Source organism: Macaca thibetana, chromosome 2 (genome assembly GCF_024542745.1).
Source record: "Macaca thibetana thibetana isolate TM-01 chromosome 2, ASM2454274v1, whole genome shotgun sequence".
Classification (NCBI taxonomy): domain Eukaryota; kingdom Metazoa; phylum Chordata; class Mammalia; order Primates; family Cercopithecidae; genus Macaca; species Macaca thibetana.
In genome coordinates, this window is record NC_065579.1 from 83,590,926 (window position 1) to 83,609,988 (window position 19,063).

The window sequence follows — 19,063 nt, forward strand, 5'->3', positions numbered from 1 at the left end:
TGACAAAATCAGAACTTTCTAACAACCCAGTACAAGGCACAATGACAGAGCATTCCTGTATTTCTCCGCAGACATGGCCAGGTGAATTACTAAAAAATCTTCATGGACAATTTTGTCAAATGACTTTCACTCGTCAACGAGCAGCTACCATTTGATGTTGTCACGTAATTAGTGTTTCTATTTTAGGTATTTCAATATTAATAGCCACGGTAGCACATTATTAGTACCATCACTTTAAACCATTGGAGTCAGGGAAAGAAAGTGTAGAAGAAATGTAGACGGTGTAGCCTGTGAAAACGTGTTTGTTACAGAGAAGGTTGCGGTTTCTTGCTGTGCTGTGCTGTCTTACCTCTGGCCGAACAGTTAAGGCAGCGTTAAATGCATCTATTGCTCTATTAAATTCTCCACTCAGGTGGAACAGAACCCCTAGACCTGTCTGTAGGTCTGGGTCGATCATATCTCCATTTTGGTGGGCAGCTTCCAGATATAATTCCTTCACTCCTTCCAGAACAGAGCTACAAGAGAAAAAGAAATCACATTTGTAATCCAAATAGTCAGAACGTTAATGATTTACTGTTAAATCTCTGGACTCTATTTCAAGAAGTCTCTTCGTTACAGACTGGAAAATTTTGCTTAAAATACCTTAACTTAACGAGAGGACTATGAATGCTGAATGTTTGAAAATATGGTTGATTTTCATGAACTATTTTGTTGTACACAGATACAGACTGTGCTAAGTAAGGTCTTCACGAGGAGAGTTCTGTTGACTCTATGAGTGCCAATGTGGAAAACCCCACAGCTAAGTTTCCCAAGGGCTCAATGAGAAAGGATTTATTGCTGATAGAAAACAAAATTTCTAGAAGACCAGACTTTCATTTTCCCCGTTCCTAATTCTCAGGCTGGATAAAACTTGGAGCATTCGTATTTATTATACTTCACCTTGGGTGAATTATGTGTCCAAAGCATTTGACTTTAAAATGTGGCACCCACATAAATGTCTGTGAGTGCCCACAATGTAGATCATGTGCCCGAAGGCTGGCCCTGGTCTAAGCATTAATCTTTCTAATGAGTGATGCTCCTCCAGCAGAATACTGTCCTGCAAACCATTCTGGAGTGGGTGGTGTCAGGGCTGTGAGGCTCACTGTTGCCCTTTAGGTGATTCATTGTGCATATGGGTGTATACTGCCAGCTGTAATACATCGAGAAGGATACCTGTCAACTGGGGACTTAGACATCCGCCGGGTGAGGCCTGGAGATCCCTTCTTGCTTTTCACAAGGTATTTGTACTTTGGATTTTGCTTAATCCAATTCTTCAGAGCTTCGCAGGCATCCTGCTGATGGCCAGTGTTAGTATAACTCACAGCCAAGGCCATCAAAGCTTTTAAGTTGTTGGGCTGTAATTCTAAGCACCTGAAAGAAAAAAAGAAGCCAATTTCAGAATTTTTTTTGGAGCCACAATCCAACAGTTCTTCAGAAAATGTGGAGGGTCTTTATTAACTAAATACTGCAAAAGCATTGGTAAACTTATGTCAAGTCCTGGAAAGCACCATATTTATCTACATAAAAATGGAGACCTCAGCATATTTTTAAGAAAGTTAAAACTTACCCTAATGATTGCTAGGTTTGGTAATTTTAATAAGTAGCTTTAAAACTATGTGGCTTATGCCTGCACTTAATCTAATGAGATCTAATGAGAAATAGGGGATATCATTATTTTAATGCTGCCTTTTTTTTTTCTTTTTCTTAGACGGAGTCTCACTCTGTCACTGAAGCTGGAGTGTGATCTCGGCTCCCTGCAACCTCTGCCACCTGGACTCAAGCAATTCTCCTGCCTCAGCCTCCCGAATAGCTGGGGTTACAGATGCCCACCACACCCGGCTAATTTTGTATTTTTAGTAGAGACAGGGTTTCCGTGTTGGCCAGTCTGGTCTCAAACTCCTGACCTCAAGTGACCCACCTGCCTTGCCTCCCAAAGTGCTGGGATGACAGGTGTAAGCCACCACACCTGGCCTCTACTACCAATATATTAAATATCTATTATCCCCAAAGAGAACTGAATTGAACGTAGACATCTAGATATGAAAGATTGTACCGTCTTTTGCAAAGGAGAGGGAAATCCCTGTGTTTTCAGAACTACTGTTGTGGGTTTACAGGAGACACAGGCTAAAGCTACTCCCTCTCATTCCATTGGCCTCTAGCAAGGGATTTTCAAACTGAAGTGCATGTGAATCATCTGGGGGGGTTTTATAAAATCTGCATTCTGATCCAGTAGGCCTACTGGGGTGGGCCTGGGATTGTGCAGGTTTGACAAGTTCTCAGGTGATGATGAGGTCTCTGGATAAGACTTTGAGGAGCAAGCCCTAGGCAGTACCTAATACCACTCTGTGGTGGGCCTAATCTCCCAGAAGCTTATCAGCACTGGGTAGAGAGATTCTTAACTCTAGATGCACATTACAAATGCCAGGGAGTTTTAAAACTATTGCTGCTTGGTTCCCAGCCCTGATCAATTAAATGATCATCTCTGGACTGTGCTTGGGCATCAATTTTCCCCTCCAAACGATTCTAATGTGCATGTGTATATAGGGTTAAGAACCACTGACTCAGAGCTCCAGATTTGGAGTCAGGTGATGAGGGTTTAAGTTCTGTCTCTGTTACATACTCTCTGTGTGACCTTGACCTTTCCTGATCTCCAATTCTCTCATCTGTAGGAAAAGGCTCTGACAGCAGGGCCATACCCCAGGCACCATTACTTCATCAGATACCAACAGAATCTTGAAATCTAGGATTCCAAGATTGTAAAGCCCTAGAATTTCAACAGTCTAGAATTCTTACAATCTGAAATTCCAAAGCTATAGGATTTATACACATACATTATGTATGTACATTTATATAAATACCATACATATAACAGATGGAATATATATATGTGTGCATATATATGTATACATGCACACACATATATATTCTCTTCCTATAGCACTATATTAAAGGCACTTACAAGAAAAGGTAGGGAAAGTGGAAGTCTATTTGGTAGAGGCTACTTTTCCAGGATTTAAATAGGAGCTCTAATTAAGTAGGGTGTAATATTAAACACACCCACTGTTCCCATCCCTCCCGCCCCAATGTCATCCAGACCATTAGTCAGTACTCTACTTATTTTTTTTTTAAGAATATTTTCAGATGTTTCAGAAGGTTAAAACGTTAAAAGGAGCTATTTATTCAATGAGTCTACTTTACGAGTGGGTTTAACAGAGGCTTTCTTTGGTGCCAGTGAATGTCCATTGATTTGTAGATAGCAAGACATTGTTAGGAACATCACTTCATTATAAGTTGTTTTTCAGAGCTAAGTGTGAGTGATATGCGGTATCTCAGCACTTATCCTTTGCAAATTCTTTACACTGTACTTCAGTAAAGATCAAAAGACAAATCTGAAACAGGAAGTTCATTAACAAGTGTCCACCAGGCCCATGATTTTGCACTTAGCTTCGTTTACCTCTGGAGGGCGACAATAGCTGCTTGTTCATTTTCATTCTCTGCCTGGGTTATCCCGAGGAACTGCCATGCCTACGAAAGACAACTGATGTTAACATTGCAAGATGAAGCAGAATTACTCATGTGCTTCAGCTGGTTGTTGACCTGTGATGGATCTCCTATGCAGAGCAACCTGTCTCAGATGTGACTGCTGTATGAAAGGGAAAAATATTATATGCATTTCTTCATTTGAACTCTCTTGTGACATCTGGGTCAAGATCCTCTGTCATTATTTCCAAACTTGTTCAGTATTTATCCTTTCCTATAACTCAGTGCGATGGAAACCTCTGAATTTCTGAGATTTCATTATATTAGGTATCTTAAAACCAAAAGATAAATATATAAAATTATACAATTGTGAGGGAAAGGGGTGGAAAAATAACCTAGAAATGTAGCTAAATGAAGTTTACAATAAGGAATCTCAAGATGTACAATATTAACTTAGCTTATATGAATGAAAGTCAGTTACTAGAAGAATTCACAGGTGATTTAGGAGCTAGGAAAAGCAAAACAAAATCTCCTATGATGTGTTCATTCCTCTAATGTAATCACTGTTAAAATGCACAAAACACATATAAACACAATCATAATGTAGATATAATTTGATAGTCTACATTTATACATTCCATTGTACTTTAAGCCCTTTTACATGTTTTTACAAAATCCTCATAATTTTTAATTTGAATTTTGTTGAATGGATATTCCATTATTTACTCAATAATTCCCTTATCGCTTTAAGTTGGTTGCAATTGTTTGCTATTGTAAATAACATGAAGAACATCTTCAAGCAGATAGCTTGTGTTTTTATATCTAGAATCAAAGTTTTTAACATAGCAAATTTTCTCTATATACTCATAAGAACAGTAACTCTCACACTGTTACAAGAGTAATACAAGCAGAAACCTCTCATTACACACATTGTCTTCAAATTTCACACTCCCCAAACACTTTTACACACTCCTCAAACATTATTTTAGATAATACCATTTTAAAACAAAACTCTAGGAAAGCACAGTTATCTTAAAGTGCCATTTGAATGGTACAGGCTTTTCCTTTCATGGGTTATTATTACATACACCTTATGAACTCATCAAAATACCGATTATTCCCCCTCCAAATAGCCTTGATTCTTTTAAATCTCTTAAACATACAGACAGCAACCTCTATTTTGATTTCACCTTCCATGTATCTTAGAATGCTTCTTAAGAAAAGACTGATGAAATAGTCTTTCTCTGGGGGTGTTTTTCTAGCCTTTGGCCATGGTGTCATTTTCACTGTCTGCAGTGTTATTAACTTAACTTTGAGGTCTCCATAGATTCAGAAGCCCTGGGTCCTTGTCTGGGATTTGTTAGTTACCAAAGGCCCTCATTTTCTCATTTATGAATCTGAGATCATAATATGTCCTTAAAAAAATCTTCCAGGGCTGTTGTGTCAAATAATGTAATATATTTGAAAACACCCTGTAAAATACATAGCATTTACAAACGTAAGATGACATTATTATTTTTAGGGGGTGGCCTATAGTTTCATATTAGTGTAATAATTTCCTCTTCTACAATGGGCATATATATTTTATTTTATTTTATTTTATTTTATTTTTGAGACAGAGTCTTGCTCTGTCACTGAGGCTGGAGTGCAGTGGCACAATCTTGGCTCACTGCAACCTCCGCCTGCTGGTTCAAGTGATTCTCCCACCTCAGCCTCCCGAGTAGCTGGGATTACAGGCATGAGCCATCCCATCCAGCTGATTTTTTTTGTATTTTTAGTAGAGACAGGGTTTCGCCACCTTGGCCAAGCTGGTCTTGAACTCCTGGCCTGAAGTGATCCGCCCACCTCGGCTTCCCAAAGTGCTAGGATTACAGGCATGAGGCACCACGCTCAGCCTATCTTTTAAAAATTCTAATATTCTGGTTCAGAATTTCAGCTTTCAGTTCAATCCCATTTCACTGTAAGCCTTTTGACCAACACGATATTACAAGATTTGCTCATTCTTCTTACATAAAGTACAACCAATAATAAAAATGAAGGCTAAATATTGATGTGCCAGGCACTGAGCTGAGCGCTTTATTTGTGTGGACTAATTTAATCCTCCCAACACCCAACGAGATAGTTACTGTTAGGATTTGGACTAATTTAATCCTCGCAACACCCAATGAGATAGTTACTGTTAGGATTTCCACGTTACAGATGAGGAAACTGAAACTTAGAGGGTTTAAATGATTTGCCCCAGGTCCCATGGCTAACAGGTAGAACAGGGATCTGAACCTATGCAGTTGGGATAGCACAGCCTAGATGCCTAACCTCTATTCTACATTGTATTCTCAGCACCAGTATATATATATCTGTCTCTACAATTTCTGCAGATTCCCTTGGGAATATTCCTTATATGATGATTCCTAAAAATTACTCACAAATGAAAGAAGAAACCGTTATACTGACACTACCTTATGATAGGCCTTCACAGGTTTAGAAATCTAGGGGATTAGTACTGCAGAAGCTTTTTGGTGGTCTCCCAGCCTCTGTCTTTAATCACTCTTCTCATCTCTGAGAAATGGGTTTTTCTAACATGCAATCTGTTGGTATGCCTCTTCGGAGTACAGGCCCCTAGTGGTTTCCCATGACTTTCAGATGAATTTCAAATTATTGCTTAACTCTTCTTGCCTTCCCTTTACCATTCTCTCCTCCCCTCTTCCACTTAACATGATGCTTCATGCCCTTCTGCCTATCCACATAGCACTCCCTTGTAACAGAAACTTGACTCTCCTATTGCCTTTAATTTCTGCACCCACCCTGGCTCCACTTGTGCAGAAAGGCCGGATGCTTTCTAGTCTCCCAGCATCCTGTGCACACTCTGACGTTGCATTTATTTCACTACTTTGATTTTTTTTTTTTTACTTGTCTTCCCAGATACACCATAAACATGTTTTCCACCTGATACGTTTTCCCAGCTTTTCCATATTTTAAGCCAGGACCTGGTATAATTTTTGGGACATAGTATGTGTTCAATAAATGTGGAGTGAGTAAACCAAGGGTGATGTACAGTGTGACACAAGAGCCAGACATCACTATACACTGTCCCTTCAAAACTACTGCTGGGCACAGTGGCTCATGCCTGTAATCCCAGCACTTTGGGAAGCCAAGGCCGGTGGATCACCTGAGGTCAGGAGTTCGAGACCAGCCTGACCAACATGGTGAGACTCCACCTCTACTAGAAATACAAAAATTAGCTGAGCATGGTGACAGACACTTGTAATCTCAGCTACTTGGGATGCTGAAGCAGGAGAACCTCTTGAACCTGGGAGGTGGAGGTTGCAGTGAGCCGAGATTGTGCCATTTCACTTCAGCCTGGTTGACAGAGCAAGACTCTGTCTCAAAAACAGAAAACTACTGATAAGCCTCCAGGTTGGTAATTTTGATTTTTCTTTTCCTGTCCCCAACCTTTATTTATAGGCACTGTAAACACTGCCGATTAGAAATTTGGTTAGAAAACAGGTACCTATATGTAACTTTCAAACAAGTAGACCAAGCTAGGTTAACTCCTCTGGGAACCTTTACTTGATGAAAAGGCAACCCAGCAGAGTTCTGTGTTATCTGTCCCTCATTAGCACATGCCCTTTCTGAGACTGGCAGAATGAAGGCAGAAGGACACCTCTGCATCTCCAGGGTCCTGAAGAATTGCTGCTTCCATGAACAGGATGGTGACTGGCAGGTCCCCTTCCTTCAGCCTTTTTAAGCCTTCCTCAAATGCTCCAGGCCAGTCCTTGAAGGGGTTTTCAGTGTGAAAGTAATATCCCTGCAACACAGAAAAAGGCCAGTGCATGAGCCATTGATTTCTCTTTTCATTCTTACATTCGGTAGGTTCTCATTAAAAAGTCAGGAAACAACAGATGCTGGAGAGGATATGGAGAAATAGGAACGCTTTTACACTGTCGGTGGGAGTGTAAATTAGTTCAACCATTGCGGAAGATAGTGTGGTGATTCCTCAAGGATCTAGAACCAGAAATATCATTTGACCCAGCAATCTCATTACTGAGTATATACCCAAAGGATTAGAAATCATTCTGCTATAAAGACACATGCACATGTATGTTTATTGCAGCACTATTCACAATAGCAAAGACTTGGAACCAAACCAAATGCCCATCAATGATAGACTGGATAAAGAAAATGTGGCACATATACACCATGGAATACTATGCAGCCATAAAAAAGGATGAGTTCATGTCCTTTGCAGGGATGTGGATGAAGCTGGAAACCTTCATTCTCAGCAAACTAACACAGGAACAGAAAATCAAACACCATATGTCCTCACTCGTAAGTGGGAGTTGAACTGTGAGAACACATGGACACAGGGAGGGGAACATCACACACTGGGGCCTGTTGTGGGGTGGGGGACTAGGGGAGGGATACCATTAGGAGAAATAATGTAGATGATGGGTTGATGGGTGCAGCAAACCACCATGGCCCGTGTATACTTATGTATCAAACCTGCATGTTCTGCACATGTATCTCAGAACTTAAAGCGTAATAAAAAATTTTTAATTAAATTAATTTTGATTATTTAGTTTTTCATTTTAAATTTAAATTTCTGCTTTTCCTTATTATGAATATAGTACTTTTTCATAGTATAAAATTTAGATAATACTAAATAATATAAAAAGATACCTATAATGTCACAACGTAGATATGAGCACTGCTAATATTTTTGATTTTGCTTTTTTCTGATATCTTTTGTTTTTTTTTGTTTTAACAATTTTCCCTCAAGATTTTAAAAATATTCTTTAGACATGTTTTTGCTAAGTGCTACCACCCATCCCCCAAAATATGAATCCTACATACTGTATATCTGTTTATCTACTACGGCCCTTTAGAGAACTACAAACCATTGTCATAACTAAGAATTTTTTTTGCCTTCACCCTGAACCAGTTTTTGCCTATTGGGGGCTATATTGTTCCTGTTGAGAATGAATGTTTTAAAGTTAAAGATCTTTTTTTTAATTGCAAAAATTTAAAGAATATTTAGTGTACAAATAACTGGTATTTTCTATGAATATATAAATTAAACAAATAGGCACATATTACATACACAGACTTATAGCCTAGGCCTCACTTAGTTTTATATTGTGGTTTCTCTATGTTATTAAAATTATTCCTATGGATATGCTATATTTATTTACTCAATCCCCTATTGATGAACATTCAGGTTATTTTAATTTTTTTGTTATCATAAGTAAAACTATGGTGAAAGCCTCATGCATAAATCTTTGCTTCATTTACTTATTACCTTAGGATAGACTCCCAGAGGGATTTATTAGGTTAAAGGTTATGAGCTAGTTTTAAGCCCTTGAAATGTGTAGCTAAATTGTCTTTGAAAAAATTTGCCCCAACTTAAACTCTCATCTGAAGTATCTGAGAGATGTTACTTGTTGCAATTTTACTTGCATAGATTTTCATAAAATCCTTTAAATTTGGTAGGTACAAATAAGCTAGTGTGTTGATGGTGTTACTAAGGTTTAAGAGTAGATCAAGTTGGGGGGGGGGCGCCCAAGATGGCTGAATAGGAACAGCTCCAGCCTACAGCTCCCAGCGTGAGTGACACAGAAGACGGGTGATTTCTGCATTTTCAACTGAGGTACTGGGTTCATCTCACTGGGGCATGTCAGACAGTCGATGCTGGTCCATGGGGGCAGCCCGACCAGTGAGAGCTGAAGCAGGGTGAGGCATCACCTCACCTGGGAAGCACAAGGGGGAAGGGAATTCCTTTTCCTAGCCAAGGGAAATTGAGACACACAACACCTGGAAAACTGGGTAACTCCTACCCTAATACTGAGCTTTACCAAGGGTCTTAGCAAATGGCACACCAGGAAATTATATCCCACACCTGGCCCAGAGGGTCCCATGCCCATGGAGCCTCCCTCATTGCTAGCAGAGCAGTTGGAGATCTAACTGCAAGGTGGCAGCGAGTCTGGGGGAGGGGTGCCCACCATTGCTGAGGCTTAAGTAGGTAAGCAAAGCCGTGGGGAAGTTCGAATTGGGTGGAGCCCACCACAGCTCAAGGAGGCCTGCCTGCCTCCCTCTGGGGACAAGGCATAGCTAAACAAAAAGCAGCAGAAACCTCAGCAGAGGTAAAAGTACCTGTCTGACAGCTTTGAAGAGAGCAGTGGTTCTCTCAGCACGGAGGTTGAGATCTGAGAACACACAGACTGTCTGCTCCAGTGGGTCCCTGACCCCTGAGTAGCCTAACTGGGAGATATCCCCCACTAGGTGCAGACCAACACCTCACACCTCACACTGCTGGGTACACCCCTGAGACGAACCTTCCAGAGCAAGAATCGGACAGCAACACTCACTATTCAGCAATATTCTATCTTCTGCAGTCTCCTCTGCTGATACCCAGGCAAACAGGGTCTGGAGTGGGCCTCAAGCAAACTCCAACAGATCTGCAGCTGAGGGTCCTGACTCTTAGAAGGAAAACTAACAAACAGAAAGGACATCCACACCAAAATCCCATCAGTATGTCACCATCATCAAAGACCAAAGGCAGATAAAACCACAAAGATGGGGAAAAAGCAGTGCAGAACAGCTGGAAATTCAAAAAATCAGAGCGAATCTCCCCCTCCAAAGGAACGCAGCTCATCACCAGCAATGGAACAAAGCTGCATGGAGAATGACTTTGACGAATTGAGAGAAGAAGTCTTCAGTCAATCAAACTTCTCAGAGCTAAAGGAGGAACTACGTAACCAGTGCAAAGAAACTAAAAACCTTGAAAAAAGAATGGATGAATGGATAACTAGAATAATCAATGTAGAGAAGACCTTAAAAGAACTGATAGAGATGAAAACCATGACATGAGAACTACATGACAAATGCACAAGCTTCAGTAACTGACTCAATCAACTGGAAAAAAGAGTATCAGTGATTGAAGATCAAATGAATGAAATAAAGCGAGAAGAGAAGTGTAGAGAAAAAAGATTAAAAAGAAATGAACAAAGCCTCCAAGAAATATTGGATTATGTGAAAAGACCAAATCTATGTCTGATTGGTGTGCCTGATAGTGACGGGGAAAATGGAACCAAGTTGGAAAACACTCTGCAGGATATCATCCAGGAGAACTTCCCCAACCTAGTAAGGCAGGCCAACATTCAAATTCAGGAAATACACAGAATGACACAAAGATACTCTTTGAGAAGAGCAACTCCAAGACACATAATTGTCAGATTCACCAAAGTTGAAATGAAGAAAAAAATGTTAAGGGCAGCCAGAGAGAAAGGTCGGGTTACCCACAAAGGGAAGCCCATCAGACTAACACCAAATCTCTCTGCAGAAACTCTACAAGCCAGAAGAGAGTGGCGGCCAATATTCAACATTCTTAAAGAAAAGAATTTTCAACCCAGAATTTCATATCCAGCCAAACTAAGTTTCATAAGTGAAGGAGAAATAAAATCCTTTACAGACAAGCAAATGCTTAGAGATTTTGTCACCACCAGGCCTGCCCTACAAGAGATCCTGAAGGAAGCACTAAACATGGAAAGGAACAACTGGTACCAGCCATTGCAAAAACATGCCAAAATGTAAAGTCCATCGATGCTAGGAAGAAACTGCATCAACTAATGAGCAAAATAACCAGCTAAAATCATAATGACAGGATCAAGTTCAAACATAAGAATATTAACCTTAAATGTAAATGGACTAAATGTTCGAATTAAAAGACATAGACTGGCAAATTGGATAAAAAGTCAAGACCCATCAGTTTGCTGTATTCAGGAGACCCATCTCACATGCAGAGACACACATATGCTCAAAATAAAGGGATAGAGGAAGATCTACCAAGCAAATGGAAAACAAAGAAAGCAGGGGTTGCAATCCTAGTCTCTGATAAAACAGACTTTAAACCATCAAAGATCAAGAGACAAAGAAGGCAATTACATAATGGTAAAGGGATCAATTCATCAGAAAGAGCTAACTATCCTAAATATATATGCACCCAATACAGGAGCATCCAGATTCTTAAAGCAAGTCCTCAGAGACTTACAAAGAGACTTAGACTCCCATACAATAATAATAGGAGACTTTAACACCCCACTGTCAACATTAGACAGATTGACAAGACAGAAAGTTAACAAGGATATCCAGGAATTGAACTCAGCTCTACACCAAGTGGACCTAATAGACATCTACAGAACTCTCCACCCCAAATCAACAGAATATACATTCTTCTCAGCACCACATTGCACCTATTCCAAAATTGACCACATAGTTGGAAGTAAAGTACTCCTCAGCAAACGTAAAAGAACAGAAATTATAACAAACTGTCTCTCAGACCACAGTGCAATCAAACTAGAACTCAGGACGAAGAAACTCAATCAAAACCGCTCAACTAACTATGGAAACTGAACAACCTGCTCCTGAATGACGACTGGGTACATAACGAAATGAAGACAGAAATAAAGATGTTCTTTGAAACCAATGAGAACAAAGATACAACATACCAGAATCTCTGGGACACATTTAAAGCAGTGTGTAGAGGGAAATTTATAGCACTAAATGCCCACAAGAGAAAGCAGGAAAGATCTAAAATTGACACCCTAACATCAAAATTAAAAGAACTAGAGAAGCAAGAGCAAACACATTCGAAAGCTAGCAGAAGGCAAGAAATAACTAAGATCAGAGCAGAACTGAAGGAGATAGAGACACACAAAGACCCTCCATAAAATCAATGAATCCAGGAGCTGGTGTTTTGAAAAGATCAACAAAATTGATAGACTGCTAGCAAGACTAATAAAGAAGAAAAGAGAGAAGAATCAAATAGACACAATAAAAAATGATAAAGGGGATATCACCACCGACCCCACAGAAATACAAACTACCATCAGAAAATACGATAAACACATCTATGCAAATAAACTAGAAAACCTAGAAGAAATGGGTAATTTCCTGGACACTTACACTCTCCCAAGACTAAACCAGGAAGAAGTTGAATCCCTGAATGGACCTATAGCACGCTCTGAAATTGAGGCAATAATTAACAGCCTACCAACCAAAAAAAGTCCAGGACCAGATGGATTCACAGCCAAATTCTACCAGAGGTACAAGGAGGAGCTGGTACCATTCCTTCTGAAACTATTCCAATCAGTAGAAAAAGAGGGAATCCTCCCTAACTCATTTTATGAGGCCAACATCATCCTGATACCAAAGCCTGGCAGAGACACAACAAAAAAGGAGAATTTTAGACCAATATCCCTGATGAACATCGATGCAAAAATCCTCAATAAAACATTGGCAAACCGAATCCAGCAGCACATCAAAAAGCTTATCCACCATGATCAAGTGGGCTTCATCCCTGGGATGCAAGGCTGGTTCAACATATGCAAATCAATAAATGTAATCCAGTCTATAAACAGAACCAAAGACAAAAACCACATGATTATCTCAATAGATGCAGAAAAGGCCTTTGACAAAATTCAACAGCCCTTCATGCTAAAAACTCTCAATAAATTCGGTATTGATGGAACGTATCTCAAAATAATAAGAGCGATTTATGACAAACCTACAGCCAATATCATACTGAATGGGCAAAAGCTGGAAGCATTCCCTTTGAAAACTGGCACAAGACAGGGATGCCCTCTCTCACCACTCCTATTCAACATAGTGTTGGAAGTTCTGGCTAGGGCAATCAGGCAAGAGAAATAAATCAAGGGTATTCGGTTAGGAAAAGAAGAAGTAAAGTTGTCCCTGTTTGCAGATGACATGATTATATATTTAGAAAACCCCACTGTCTCAGCCCAAAATCTCCTTAAGCTGATAAGCAACTTCAGCAAAGTCTCAGGATACAAAATTAATGTGCAAAAATCACAAGCATTCTTATACACCAGTAACAGACAGAGAGCCAAATCATGAATGAACTCCCATTCACAATAGCTTCAAAGAGAATAAAATACCTAGGAATCCAACTTACAAAGGATGTGAAGTACTTCTTCAAGGAGAACTACAAACCACTGCTAAGTAAAATAAAAGAGGACCCAGACAAATGGAAGAACATACCATGCTCATGGATAGGAAGAATCAATATTGTGAAAATGACCATACTGCCCAAGGTAATTTATAGATTCAATGCCATCCCCATTAAGCTACCAATGAGTTTCTTCACAGAATTGGAAAAAACTGCTTTAAAGTTCATGTGGAACCAAAAAAGACCCCACATTGCCAAGGCAATCCTAAGCCAAAAGAACAACCTGGAGGCACCACGCTACCTGACTTAAAACTATACTACAAGGCTACAGTAACCAAAACAGCATGGTACTGGTACCAAAACAGAGATATAGACCAATGGAACAGAACAGAGTCCTCAGAAATAATACCACACATCTACAGCTATCTGATCTTTGACAAACCTGAGAGAAACAAGAAATGGGGAAAGGATTCCCTATTTAATAAATGGTGCTGGGAAAATTGGCTAGCTGTAAGTAGAAAGCTGAAACTGGATCCTTTCCTTACTCCTTATATGAAAATTAATTCAAGATGGAATAGAGACTTAAATGTTAGACCTAAAACCATAAAAACCCTAGAAGAAAACCTAGGTAATACCATTCAGGACATAGGCATGGGCAAGGACTTCATGTCTAAAACACCAAAAGCAACAGCAACAAAAGCCAAAATTGACAAATGGGATCTAATTAAACTAAAGAGCTTCTGCACAGCAAAAGAAACTACCATCAGAGTGAACAGGCAACCTACAGAATGGGAGAAAATTTTTGCAATCTACTCATCTGACAAAGGGCTAATATCCAGAACCTATAAAGAACTCAATCAAATTTACAAGAAAAAAACAAACAACCCCATCAAAAAGTGGGCAAAGGATATGAACAGACACTTCTCAAAAGAAGACATTCATACAGCCAAGAGACACATGAAAAAATGCTCATCATCACTGGCCATCAGAGAAATGCAAATCAAAACCACAATGAGATACCATCTCACACCAGTTAGAATGGCAATCATTAAAAAATCAGGAAACAACAGGTGCTGGAGAGGATGTGGAGAAATAGGAACACTTTTACACTGTTGGTGGGATTGTAAACTAGGTCAACCATTGTGGAAAACAGTGTGGCGATTCCTCAAGGATCTAGAACTGAAAATACCATTTGACCCAGTCATCCCATTACTGGGTATATAACCAAAGGATTATAAATCATGCTGCTATAAAGACACATGCACACATATGTTTATTGCGGCACTATTCACAATAGCAAAGACTTGGAATCAACCCAAATGTCCCTCAGTGACAGACTGGATTAAGAAAATGTGGCACATATACACCATGGAATACTATGCAGCCGTAAAAAAGGATGAGTTTGTTTCCTTTATAGGGACATGGATGGAGCTGGAAACCATCATTCTCAGCAAACTATCGCAAGAACAGAAAACCAAACATCGCATGTTCTCACTCATAGGTGGGAACTGAGCAATGAGATCACTTGGACACAGGAAGGGAAACATCACACACCGGGGCCTATTGTGGGGAGGAGGTAGGGGAGAGGGATAGCATTAGGAGATATACCTAATGTAAATAATGAGTTAATGGGTGCAGCACACCAACATGGCACATGTATACATGTGTAACAAACTTGCACGTTGTGTACACGTACCGTAGAACTTAAAGTTTAATTAAAAAAAAAAAAAAAAAAATTAAATGACATGAAAAAATAAAAAAGAAGAGTGGATCAAGTGGAGGCCTTCAGTCTCCATAGGTGCTTAGAAGGACAAAATCCCCCATCAAAAGCCACATGGTGTGACTGGCTTATGTGGGGTTAGTGTGGGTCTGGGGTTCTGGGAGTAAGGGGCTATGGAGCTCAGGCAGACCTCAGGGACACGAATTACAGTCCAGAGTCTGATGATCTGAATCATTGCCCCGTTTTTTCCCTTAGCTCTGATTTCCTTGTGGAAAAGACAGTTACTTTTAATGAGATGGTTGTTCTAATTTTATGAGATTGCCTGGCCTATTGAGGGACAGAGTATTTGGAGGAAAGAGACATTTTAATGACTATGTAGACTGCAGATCTACTAAAATCGGAGATTATTCATCATCATGTCCCCAGTAGTTAGTGTAAGAGTAGATGCTCAATAAATATATTAGCAAAATATCACAAGTGTTATCCAGAACTGAGTATTATTGAGACTTCCTCCACCACAAAATAATAATACATACTTATCTATATATAGTTTTCTTTTATTCTTTTAATTAATTTATTTTTAATTTTTGTGGGTACCTAGTAGATATATGTATTTATGGGGTACATGAAATATTTTGATACAAGCATACAGGCATACACATATGTGATGTGTGTAACAGTGACATTAGGGTCAATGGGATATCATCACCTCAAGCATGTATCCTTTTTTTGTGTTATAAACAATCCAATTATACTCTTTTAGTTATTTTAAAATGTACAGTAAATTATTGTTGAGTGTAGTCACCCAATTGTGTTATAGAATACTAGACTCTATTCATTTTATATAACTATATTTTTGTACCCATTAACCATCCCCAGTTCCCTACACCCCTTCCCCTTCCCATTACCCTTCCCAGCCTCTGGTAACTATCATTCTATTCTCCATCTCCATGAGTTCAATTGTTTTAAATTTAGCTCCCACAAACAAGTGAGAACATATGAAGTCTGTCTTTTTGCAGCTGGCTTATTTTACTTAACATAATGACCTCCAATTCCATCCATGTTGTTCAGGCTCACATTGATTTTATCCATTTGTCTGTTGATGGACACTTTAGGTTGCTTCTGTATCTTGGCTATTGTGATATATACTTTTTCTAGGTAAGAAAATTCTACATCTTTCTTTCAAGTAATTTATATTTATTCCTCAGTGTTCTCCCCAACCCCACCAAGTGTTTTTTAAACACATAAATCCTAGAGCAAGTGGGACTTCATCAATGATTTGGCTGGTTGTTCACTGTACTTGTGCATTTGCTGGCTTCTATCAGGGGAGTAACTCTAAGGAATCCTCTTGGGACTTGACCTGGTTGTGTGAGAGCGTCTTTTCCACAGAGTTTCTTTGCTAGCTATATAATGACCACCTGTGAAATATAGCCCCAAGTCTCCACTTCACTGCCATGCCACTAGTATCACTTCTGTTGTTTTGGTAAATCAACAGGACTCACATGACTGACTGACAGAGTATTGTGAGATTAGACCAATTCTTGTTCCAACCCACCTTCAATGTCAGCTAGTTCAGTAACTAACTAGCAGTCAGGATCCAAGCTCTGGTTGGCTGCCAAACTGTCTGTCTGAACACTGATAAAAATAAGAGCATTTCATTCCAACTTGGCTGCCTTCACGCGTTGAATAATTATATTGTCTCATCCATCAGAATTTCTTCTAGGTCAGATTGACATTAAATTGTCTTTTTAATTACTGTGTTTTTTGACAAAATAGCTATTGACTAATCTATAAAATATGATCCAAAAAGGTTAAGAAAACTAGTCAGCATGTATAGGAATAGAATTTGTTACCTTCTCACTAGCTGAGATGGTTACTTGGTTCTGAGCTTCTTGGTTTTCAGATATCCAGTTCCTCCGAGCCATTTCTTCCCATTCTGCTTGCATCTTATCCCAAAACTCTGTATCTGACTGGGAAACAGGAAAAATGAATGGAGATGGATTTAAGAACATGCCACATCATCTGTGTTTTTGGGTTTTTTTTCCCCTAATAGATAAAAGAGGCTTCTGAGGAGGAATAAAATGGCGACATCCAATTGATAGGTGTGGCTGAAGAACTTCTGGAGGGTACTCACGTGTCAGAGTGTTGAAGTAGATTAGCTGTGGTTTTCTCCAGCAGGAAAATAACTACCATCAGAAAGACCAGGATCACATATGCCAAATTCAGCTAAAAACCCACTACTTATATACAGTTTCATGTGTGGGCACTAGGCCACATTTTAGGAAGGGCAGTCTCTCCCAGAATTGCTCCTAGCATATGAGGAATTAGAGCAACTGCTTTGGGACTGGCTGAGCAGTGACTTGGGAAGACAGCCAGGTACGGTCAAGAGAACGAAACATTAGTTGATCCTACTCTGTGTTAAGCACTGTGCCAGCAGAAAACTGAGTCTAGGGGGTTACAGTCCCAAAGCTAGGACTCACAGGATCCAAACCCCATCTGCTTTCCAAGCCCACACTTGTCAGCTTATGGCAAATTTGGTCTACTGGTGCTGAAGAATGAGGGACCCTGGTGTGAACCTGACTGAATCCTCTTCAAGGACTTTTATGTGGCAGGATGATTTTTTGAAAAATGCTGCTTTGTGTTTTTGTTTCCTTGTAGTTTTCCCACACATCTTCTGTAAGGGGAATCGGGCTGTTTGCTCTTCTTTACTTCAAGGGAGGTATGTGTTCCTAGACTGAAGAAGATTTTTGCTGAGAGAGCTGTCCCTGATTGACTTCTATTTTATTAAGCCTGAAGACAGTACTTTAGGTGGCCCAAGGGGCAGGAGGAAGGAACAAGTATCTTAAAGAATTTTAAAGAGACGGAATTTTCTGGGGGTAGGGAAAGAGATGGAGGGTGGCAGGTTCTGATTAGTAGGAGACTGGTGCTCAGTTTTTAGCTATTTCCCAGGGAAATGATCCTGATATCGGAGAGGATGACTGAGGATGTGACCAAGGGGGCTCATTTGAACCCCTGTTCTCACATGGCCAGGAAATAGAAAGTGAATTTCAAGGAACCACTTTGGGCTTGGATGGCTGTTAGTGGTCACCATGATAGCCAGGGGCAGGGAGGCGGGTGGGGGAGACTCCGTCCTTGTTTTCTTTTCTTTTTTTTTTTTTTTGAGACGGAGTCTCACTCTGTTGCTAGGCTGGAGTGCAATGGTGCCATCTCGGCTCACTGCAACCTCCACCTCCCAGGTTCAAGTGAATCTCCTGCCTCAGCCTCCCAAGTAGCTGGGATTACAGGTGCATGTCACCATGCCCAGCTAATTTTTGTATTTTTAGTAGAGATGGGATTTCACCATGTTAGCCAGGATGGTCTTGATCTCTTGACCTCATGATCCACCCGCCTCAGCCTCCCAAAGTGCTGGGATTATAGGCGTGAGCCACCGTGCCCGGCCCGTCCTTGTTTTCTAACACTACATGAGCCTTCCATATTTCATGCCCCAGAATAAGTTCCCTGCCAGCCTGGCAAGAGAGACACTTGGAAACCACTTTATTTTCTTTAAACAAACAAAACAACGAGTATTCCTTGAACACCTGAATCTGGGACTGAAATTCATACCCTTTACAAATTGCAAATCTCAGTGTCTATGATTCGAAGTCCTGTGACTTGTTGATACATCATCACACTGACTTGAGGTAACCTTCACTTTTTTTTTTTTTTTTTTTTGAGATGGAGTCTCACTCTGTCACCCAGGCTGGAGTGCGGTGGCACAATCTTGGCTCACTGTAAGTTCCACTTCCCGGGTTCATGTCATTCTCCTGCCTCAGCCTCCCGAGTAGCTGGGACTACAGGTGCCCGCCACCACACCTGGCTAATTG

General features: G+C 40.1%; 1 protein-coding gene across 11 annotated transcripts in view; it reads right to left on the reverse strand.

Annotated features, from left to right (window-relative positions):
* PEX5L (peroxisomal biogenesis factor 5 like) overlaps positions 1 to 19,063 on the reverse strand; it is a 244,140-nt gene that overhangs the window by 12,819 nt on the left and 212,258 nt on the right. For all 11 annotated transcript variants that reach the window (XM_050780127.1, XM_050780124.1, XM_050780121.1 and 8 more), the window contains 5 exons: positions 17,054 to 17,170; positions 7,181 to 7,324; positions 3,494 to 3,564; positions 1,213 to 1,410; positions 350 to 515 (listed from right to left, as the gene is read on the reverse strand). In XM_050780127.1, the coding sequence (XP_050636084.1) occupies positions 350 to 515; positions 1,213 to 1,410; positions 3,494 to 3,564; positions 7,181 to 7,324; positions 17,054 to 17,170 (696 nt within the window). The remainder of the gene's footprint in view (positions 1 to 349; positions 516 to 1,212; positions 1,411 to 3,493; positions 3,565 to 7,180; positions 7,325 to 17,053; positions 17,171 to 19,063) is intronic.